This window comes from Liolophura sinensis, chromosome 11, assembly GCF_032854445.1.
Source record: "Liolophura sinensis isolate JHLJ2023 chromosome 11, CUHK_Ljap_v2, whole genome shotgun sequence".
NCBI lineage: Eukaryota > Metazoa > Mollusca > Polyplacophora > Chitonida > Chitonidae > Liolophura > Liolophura sinensis.
The window spans coordinates 19024035-19034073 of NC_088305.1; the positions used below are offsets into that span (position 1 = coordinate 19024035).

At 42.7% G+C, this 10039-nt stretch overlaps 2 protein-coding genes across 2 annotated transcripts; both read left to right on the forward strand.

Moving 5' to 3' along the window:
- The first annotated feature begins 31 nt into the window (after nucleotides 1-31).
- Nucleotides 32-340, forward strand: LOC135478144 (glucose 1-dehydrogenase 2-like). Its single transcript, XM_064758416.1, has one exon. It carries the CDS (start codon nucleotides 32-34, stop codon nucleotides 338-340), a length of 309 nt encoding a protein of 102 aa, XP_064614486.1.
- A 6319-nt stretch (nucleotides 341-6659) lies between these two features.
- LOC135478145 (diacetyl reductase [(S)-acetoin forming]-like) lies at nucleotides 6660-7028 on the forward strand. The gene has a single exon (XM_064758417.1). The coding sequence runs from the start codon at nucleotides 6660-6662 to the stop codon at nucleotides 7026-7028; it is 369 nt and encodes a 122-aa protein (XP_064614487.1).
- Nucleotides 7029-10039: the final 3011 nt, after the last annotated feature.

Here is a 10039-nt window from a genome sequence, read left to right on the forward strand (position 1 = left end):
CGTAGTATTTTCCAACCCTGGGGTTAACCTAATGTCCTCACCTAGACCCTTCTACCTAATGCCTGGCTGCGGAAAGGCGGCTCTTGAGTACGTGATTTGGCACTACGCACTCGTATTGGCCCCCAAACGTATCACGTGCAATGTGGTTATCCCGGGTATTACAAAGACTAAGGAGTGGAAGGAAATAGACCCCACGGAACTTGCCGAAAGACGGTGTCCCATGAAGGAAGTCATCCAACCGGAGGATGTCGGAGCAGCACTGGCATTTCTAGTCTCCCCAAAGGTGCGTTTTATCACCGGTGCGTTTCTACCAGTGGATGGGGGACTTATGCTTGTGTGACTCAGTGTGAAGAATATGCATATGCGACATTTGTGGGGACGAAAAAGCCTCTACGGAACTGACCGAATGGCGGTGTCCCATGATGGAGGTCATCCAACCGGCGGCAGTCAGGGCAACATATGCATCAAATGATACACCAATCAAATCAATAAATAAATTAGTTAAACACCCAGACTAAGAACATACTGTTATACCCCTCTCGGGCAACATTCCCAAATTGTGGGAAATTTCTGACAGCAGAATTGTCAATCCCGTCAATCAATGCATCAAATAATACACCAATCAAATCAATAAATAAATTAGCTAAACACCCAGACTAAGAACATACTGTTATACCCCTCTCGGGCAACATTCCCACATTGTGGGAAATTCCTGACAGCAGAAATGTCAAACCCGTCAATCAATGCATCAAATAATACACCAATCAAATAAATTAATTAACCCCCCAGACTAAGAACATATTGTTATATCCCTCTCGGGCAACATTCCTGTGTGGAATTTCCTGACAGCAGAAATGTGAGACCAATCAGATATGGTTTATTTTTGGTGCCAACTACTTGTCAGTTCACTAATATAAACTTCGATATTTTCACACAGGTATATAATGCTTACAGGGATACACAATGGACGCTTACTGGCTGACAGTTGAGATAGGGTTTCGTGGGTTAATTCTTGCGGCCTTGGTCACTAGTGGCGGAGTGGGGTAACTATTATCAAGCAACGCAGTGGCGAGAGTTACGGAGAGAAACAGCCCCAAGTGTGTCGTAATGACGGTGGAGAGTCAGTGGGGTTTAAGGTCGGACTTAACAATTTTTCAGTCAAACGAAGAAATCCTTAAATTGCATCTAATGTGCCTTCGCACATTACGCACATTAAATCCATTTCCATCGCTCTTTTATGTAGTGTTGCTCAATGAGACGCCTTACCGAAGGCAAGTAAGCAGCCCCACCCGAACCATTATACTGATACGTGTCAACCACTCGTTGCACCATGCCCTTCATGCTGAACGCTAAGCCAGGAAGTTACAACTTCCTCTTTCAGATCCCCATTTTGAAGTACCGGTATAATGAAATATGTTAAAAGACATTTGCTTTGTATGCGTATATGTCCATATAACTGCCTCATTCAAAGGACCTGGTACGGTATATAAGGCAGAGAATCGAACTGAGAGACGTATGATGAGACAGTGCAAATTTCAAAATGCCAGCACAATTCCGTAAATTTCCAAATCAGAAGTATAAAATTGGTGGAAGCACCGATAAAAGTTATATGGCCTTTAAGGAGATGGTTGCTTAGTAATAACAAACCAAAAATCGAAATCAAAGATGGCATTTTTTCCTTCTTACGAGGCAGTGAGTTTTTAATTTACAGTATGAAGATCGACGTAAACCAAAAAAATATTTCTAAACAAACTTTCATGTATATATTTCCAGATGCTGACAGAGTTTCATTTTAGTTAACGTTTATTTTCAAAAGTAAAACATAAACGTTATAATGTGATCAGTTTTGGCATATTTTGACAAACTTAAAATGCGTATTTTTGCCATGGTCCAAGAGACATCCTCCGTATTACAGTGAACTAACGAAGTGAACATAGAAAGCAGGTAGTACCAGCACGAAGAGTTCAAATGATCTTTTTTTTTTTCTTTTTTTTTTTTTTTTGTCTTTGGAAATATACTTTTGCTTGAGTAAAGATATAGGCCACCGTCCATTAAATAAATCTTATGAATTAGAATGCATAAGTAGCATGTGGCAACTATAGCGAATCCATATGAATCTTCCTTAGGAGAGCACGTGGTCGGCCATCATTGACACTGTCATCCACGTTATGCGTATAGTGGAATTATTAGGCCGAAAGTTACATTTGTTATATCTGCGTGTATTTCAACTCACTGGTGCATAACTGAGTGCTCAAGAATTTTTCAGGCGGTGATTTTTTCTCCTGTTTTTGATTTGATGACCGATATATTGCTTCAGTGCATGTTTGGAGCTTTAAAAAAAGCGTACTTCTTTTCCTACCAGTGTGTCAGCAGCTGTCACTCACAGTTATAGTCAGTTTCGATTCTTAAGGTGCATAGTATCATGAGAAGGGGCCGATTGCCCGCCTTACCATATCAGGTCCTTTCAGCACCAAAATTTTGTCAAATAATTTAGTTTCTAAATAACCTAAAACCAGTTTTCTATCTTTAGCCAGCAAACCATTATCATTTAGATTATTATATAGCCATTTCCAAATCATCCTGACGATCGACCAGCCAAGAGATAGACAGACAGAGCGACTTAATATATAGAGCTGCTTAATTACTTGTCACAACTACAGATATAGATAGCAAATTGTGGTATGTATGTATGTATTATTGCAAAAGGTGCGCGCGCAGGCCACATCACGAGGTGACGCTGACACGACACAGGGGTCACGCTCTGCAGTACAGCTGACCCACATCAGCTGACCAAGTCAAACGATCTTAACCTATTCGTCCGTCCACTGCATAAACCTCCTTGTCACATCCAGGTTGGGTGTGTCTCTCAATCGTATCACAACACAGATTTAACGCGTTCTTAAGCGTCTGAAGAGGCACAGACAAGGCCTTTGCTGTCACCAAGTGCGTACATCATTATAACGTCGTTCAGTGAGAATGGATGGTCAACATGAGCCATCAGATCCCCCTCTCCCGGGCTGACTGACCACGGAGCAATTCTCCTTACCGGCGGCACCACTGGAATCGGGCTGGGCACAGCCCAGGAGCTCGTGCTACTCGGTTTTCGCAAGTTCATCTTAGGATATGCTACACATGACGAACACGCCAATGTGGCCAAAAGTAACCTGGAACAGAACAAAGGGGTTAAGGTGGTTCTGGTCAAAGGTTAGTGAGCATATACGGCTATTCGCTATCTGTATGTAGATGTAGGCCTGGTCAAATTTTCGATCCTTATGATAGGCCTAAGGTGGCTGTTTAATTCGGCCATCCTCTCTCGTACAGAGGGAGTAAGACTTGAAGACACGGTAACTGGACTACTTAGTACAAGGCTGCATTGGCTGCCCTATCATGGCGACCACATTTGCTCATTCGGGAGCCGGCTCTGCTCGGTTTCCTCCCACCATAATGGTGTCGGCCGCCGTACAAGTGAAATATTTTTGAGTATGGCGTAAAACACCAATCAAATCAAATCAAATCAAATCTCATTTGGGAAAGGTAATTAACAAGCACTATAGACACGGATAAGAGAAGTACGGTGTAATTTACCACACTTTCTCATACAGAAGGTGTAATTCACCACACTTACTCATACACAAGAGGTACGTCAGTAACCGCACTTATATGATTAGCTTGCCAGCGCGGCGAAATGACCCAAGAGCGTCTCACTAATGCGGTCGCTGTAAGTTCAAGTCCAGCTCATGCTGGCTTTCTCTCCGGCCATACGTGGGAAGTAATCTGCGGATGGTCGTGGGTTTCCGACGGGCTGAGCACCATCGCATCAATAAAATATTCTTAAGAACGGCGTAGAAACACCAACCAATATAAATTTTAAAAAATCATACATCAGAGATAACTAACCACATTTTCTTCTCTAGGAAGGGTAATTATTAAGCGCTAGACACTGATAAAAATGAACAATCTTTGAACTGGCCGTCCCATCAACCACACTTTTCCACACATGACAAGGGCCGGGTAATTGCCATACATTCTCTTACAGGAATAGTAATTAACCACACATCTTTCTGCAGGATAAGAAAATCAACCACACATTGTCTACGGCAGTTGTATGATTACCAGCATTTCCTCATACCGGAGGAGTAATTGACCATCCTCTCCGAACATACGTGGGAAGTCATCTGTGAATGGTCGTGGGTTTCCTCCAAACTGGGCACCGTCGTATAAATTAAATATTCTTCAGTACCGTGTAAAACACCAATCAAAATAAATTTAAAAAGTCATACTCGAGAGGTAAAACCACAGTTTCTCATGCAGGAGGGGTAATTAGTAATCGCTAGACCCAATATAAAGTAAACGCCATTTTAGTCTGAACCAAATTTAAAACCCGGTTTAAATTCTAATACACTTTTGAACAACTGGGCCCAGGAGTTTAAATCAATTTTCTTGAACTGGTCGACGTGAGTATATGACTGTCCCACCAACCTCACTTCTCATCTACAGGGTGTGTCATTAACAGTTGCTAGTAGTTCAGTTTCCTACCTTACCAATATTATCTTGTTTCTACTTTAATTAGAACTTGGAGAGGTCACCTGTAGAAAAGGTTTTATAACACAGTGAAATTTATAGTTTTAATACTGTATGTAGACATATCTGTATTGGATTGGTACGGGGGATGTTACTCGTAAACAGCTATCTACGGCAATACACGGAAATATATATGGTGTCGAAAGGAGGCGCCTCAGTCGGTTAGCGCTCTAGCGCAGCGTAATGACCCAGAAGCCGCTCACCAATGCGGTCGCTTTGAGTTCAAGTCCAGCTCATGCTGGCTTTCTCTCCGGCCATAAGTGGGAAGTAATCTGCGGATGGTCGTGGGTTTCCGACGGGCTGAGCACCATCGCATCAATAAAATATTCTTAAGAACGGCGTAGAAACACCAACCAATATAAATTTTAAAAAATCATACATCAGAGATAACTAACCACATTTTCTTCTCTAGGAAGGGTAATTATTAAGCGCTAGACACTGATAAAAATGAACAATCTTTGAACTGGCCGTCCCATCAACCACACTTTTCCACACATGACAAGGGCCGGGTAATTGCCATACATTCTCTTACAGGAATAGTAATTAACCACACATCTTTCTGCAGGATAAGAAAATCAACCACACATTGTCTACGGCAGTTGTATGATTACCAGCATTTCCTCATACCGGAGGAGTAATTGACCATCCTCTCCGAACATACGTGGGAAGTCATCTGTGAATGGTCGTGGGTTTCCTCCAAACTGGGCACCGTCGTATAAATTAAATATTCTTCAGTACCGTGTAAAACACCAATCAAAATAAATTTAAAAAGTCATACTCGAGAGGTAAAACCACAGTTTCTCATGCAGGAGGGGTAATTAGTAATCGCTAGACCCAATATAAAGTAAACGCCATTTTAGTCTGAACCAAATTTAAAACCCGGTTTAAATTCTAATACACTTTTGAACAACTGGGCCCAGGAATTTAAATCAATTTTCTTGAACTGGTCGACGTGAGTATATGACTGTCCCACCAACCTCACTTCTCATCTACAGGGTGTGTCATTAACAGTTGCTAGTAGTTCAGTTTCCTACCTTACCAATATTATCTTGTTTCTACTTTAATTAGAACTTGGAGAGGTCACCTGTAGAAAAGGTTTTATAACACAGTGAAATTTATAGTTTTAATACTGTATGTAGACATATCTGTATTGGATTGGTACGGGGGATGTTACTCGTAAACAGCTATCTACGGCAATACACGGAAATATATATGGTGTCGAAAGGAGGCGCCTCAGTCGGTTAGCGCGCTAGCGCAGCGTAATGACCCAGAAGCCGCTCACCAATGCGGTCGCTGTGAGTTCAAGTCCAGCTCATGCTGGCTTTCTCTCCGGCCATAAGTGGGAAGGTCTGACAGCAGCCTGCGGATGGTCGTGGGTTTCCCCCGGGCTGCGCCCGGTTTCCTCCCACCATAATGCTGGCCGCTGTCGTATAAGTGAAATATTCTTAAGTACGGCGTTAAACACCAATCAAATAAATAAATAAATATCCTATCTCTCCACCGCTACACCATAATACGCATGGAAGGCAAGATACCCCGCTACTCTAAATAACAGTTCTGCGATCTCCTGCCATTGGAAGAAAAGCTAGGAAACGCCAAAATGCGAGTATGTCCGCTTGAGCTCACAAAGAGTGTACAACTATCAGTGACAGCCTTGAAGAAATATCCTTTTTCGGGATTACGACATGTTGCATCTCGTTTCTCGCTGCAACTCGTGCCTTTTGCACTCGAATTAATGTTACCACTAGTCTAGCAAGTCCGAAGTACGGCGTTCCACAACCAAGCCAAATCAAATCCAAGACAAGGTCTAACACTACTGATACATCTTAATGCGAAACAGTTCACTTGAAAATTAGCAGATATTTTTGCTTTTTTCAGGCGATGTGTCCGAAAAGAGAACGGTGGAGGAGATTTTCAAGGTCGTCGACGAGGACTTCGGTGGCTCCTTGTACGCTATTCTCCACACAGCTGGCGTTATGCCACCCATAAATGATGAAGACCCAGAGAAAACGTTTGAGGCCTTCACAAAACTGTACCAGAAGGCCTTTTGGCGGCTGGTGGGGCGAGGAGTGCCTTACATGGAGAAGTCACCACACGGGGGTCGGATCGTAGTACTTTCCAGCCCTGGAGTCAACCTAATGTCCTCACCTAGACCCTTCTACCTAATGGCTGGTTGCGGAAAGGCGGCGCTTGAGTACTTGACCCGGCACTATGCACTCGTATTGGCCCCCAAACGTATCACGTGCAATGTGGTGATCCCGGGTATTACAAAGACTAAGGCGTGGAAGGAAATAGACCCAACGGAACTTGCCGAAAGACGGTGTCTCATGAAGGAAGTCATCCAACCGGAGGATGTCGGAGCAGCACTGGCATTTCTCGTCTCCCCAAAAGCGCGTTTTATCACCGGTGCGTTTCTACCAGTGGATGGGGGACTTATGTTTGTGTGACTCGGTGTGAAGGCGATGCCTATGCGACATTTGTGGGGGAGAAAAGCCTCTACGGACTGGCTTAAAGGCGGTGTCCCATGATGGAGGATGTCCGGCGGATGTCAGGGCAGCATATGCATCAAATAATACACCAATCAAATCAATAAGTAAATTAGTTAAACACCCAGATTAAGAACATATTGTTATACCCCTCTCGGGCAAAAATCCCATATTTTGGGGAATTTCCTGACAGCAGAAGTATCAAACCAATCAGTTAAGGTTTATTTGTGTTAGCTATTTGTCAGTTCGGTGATAGAAACTCCGATATTTTTACTCAGGTATATAATGCTTACAGGGATACGAATCGACGCTTATTGGGTGACAGTTGAGATAGGGTTTCGTGGGTTGATTCTTGCAGCATTGGTTACGAGTTGCTGAGTGGGGTACCTCTTATCGAGCTACGCGGTTCCGAGAGTTACGGAGAGAAACAGTCCCAAAGTGTGTCGTATTGACGGTGAATAGTGAGTGCTTGGGGTTTAATCTCGTGCTAAACAATTTTTGAGTCCAACGAAGGAATCCTTAGAGTGCATGTAATTAAATCGATTTCCATCGCTCTTTTATCTAGTGCTGTTTCACTGAGACGCTTTACCGAAGGCAAGTAAGCAGCCCCGCCCGAGCTATTATACTGATACGGGTCAACCAGTCGTTGCACTATCCCCTTCATACTGAACTGCCAAGCGAAGAAGTTACAACTTCCTCTTTTAAGGTCCTAGGTGTGACTCGTCTCTCCAGCAACCTGCGGATGGCCGTGGGTTCCCCCAGGGCTCGGCCCGATTTTCTCCCACCATAATGCTGGCCGCCGTCGTATAAGTGAAATATTCTAGACTACGGTGTAAAATATCAATCAAATAAATAAATAGGTGTGAATCGACTCAGAATTGACCCTGGATCTACCGCCTCCCCAAACGGGCGTTCACAGTCACACTGAATCTTCCCGGTAAAATAAATTGATGTCATCCGCATGTTCCTACAAATTAACTAACCTGTTCTTAGGTTGGCCTCACCAAAAATAGTCTGCCAATGATACAAACTGACAGAACCATTTTTGAGGGTCTACAGTACTGCGGCCATCATCTCGATAACTCACTGTTATGATATAGGCTCGGGAAATGAGATTCGTTTTCACTAGCAGACGTACCTAAATGCCATGACCCTAACAGGTTAGTAACACAGGGACCACACGATTGAGGTTGGTCGATGCTAGGGAAGGCTTAATGTGCGTGTGAACAACGGTAAATGTTCTCCGCATTCAATCCGACACATTCGGGACTGTTTCTCTCCGTAACTCTCCCAACAGCGTTCGATATCAACTGAAGTTATTTTGTGGAACTTGTACATATTTGACAGGGTTAAATCTCAGCTCTGCCACGGAAGATTTAATGTGCGTGTAAGCAGCGGTAAATGTTCCTTGCCATCAATCCGATACATCTGGGACAGTTTCTCTCCGTAACTCTCCCAACTGAAGACATCTTTTGGAACTTGTACATATTTGACACATTAAATCTTAGTTCTGCTAGGGAAGATTTAATGTGCGTGTGAACAGCGGTAAACGTTCCTTGCTATCAACCCCACATGCATTTGTGGCTGTTTGGCTCCATAACTCTGACAACAACGATGCTCAATAAGAGCTAACCCACTCCGCAACTACCTTGGTTACGCTTGAATAAAAGACACGGCCAGTATAATTCCCAGGGAACAGGTCGAGAGACCAAAATATCTGCGCAATGTTAAAGGTGGAGAAAACAAAAAGTTCAGATGAAAGAGTCGAAAAATTAGTGGTAAATGTGGTCAACTTTTTTGGGGGGGGCAGGGGGGCGATTTTTACTGCTTAATGAATATATTTGCACTAGAATTTGGTCTTTTCACCTAAGGAATGTGTTTAACCTGGATTTTGATAATATTCATAGACAACAAATTTACATTCAAATTTATTGGACATGCATCACATCCTTAATTAGACCAGTGTCATCCAAAAAGAATATACGGGCCTCCGTGACTCAGTCGGTTAGCGCGATAGCGCAGCGTAATGACCCAGGAGCCTCTCACCAATGCGGTCGCTGTGAGTTCAAGTCCAGCTCATGCTGGCTTCCTCTCCGGCCGTAAGTGGGAAGGTCTGACAGCAACCTGCGGATGGTCGTGGGTTTCCCCCGGGCTGTGCCCGGTTTCCACCCACCATAATGCTGGCCGCCGTCGTAAAAGTGAAATATTCTTGAGTACGGCGTAAAACACCAATCAAAAAAAAAAAATCCAAAAAGACTATACACCAAATTGTGGTCCGAAATACCCACCATACCAAATATTTTTAAATGTCCTTTTCTCCTTAAACAAAAAACCTAAAAAAAACACCTAAAAAAAAATAAAATAATAAAAGCCAAAAAATCTCGCCCTGTTTTCATCTGGTTTTGGCATCAACTTTATATTTTCTTCTCCGAGATCGATGCTTAGTAATAACAAACCAAAAATCGAAATCAAAAATGGCAATTTTTCCTTCAGACGAGGCAGTGAGATTTTAATTTACAGTATGAAGATCGTCGTAAACCAAAAAAATATTTCTAAAGAAACTTTCATGTATATATTTCCAGATGCTGACAGAGTTTCATTTTCGTTAACGTTTATTTTCAAAAGTAAATCATAAACGTTATAATGTGATCAGTTTTGGCATATTTTGACAAACTTAAAATGCGTACTTTTGCCATGGTCCAAGAGGCATCCTCCGTAGTACAGTGAATTAACGAAGTGAACATAGAAAGCAGGTAGTACCACCACAAAGAGTTCGAATGTTCTTTTTTTTTTCTTCTTTTTCTTTTTTTTTTTTTTTGTCTTTGGAAATATACTTTTGCCTGAGTAAAGATATAGGCCACCTTCCATTAAATAAATCTTATGAATTAAAATGCATAAGCAGCATGTGGTAACCAGAGCAAATCCATATGAATCTTCCTTAGGAGAGCACGTGGTCGGCCATCATTGACACT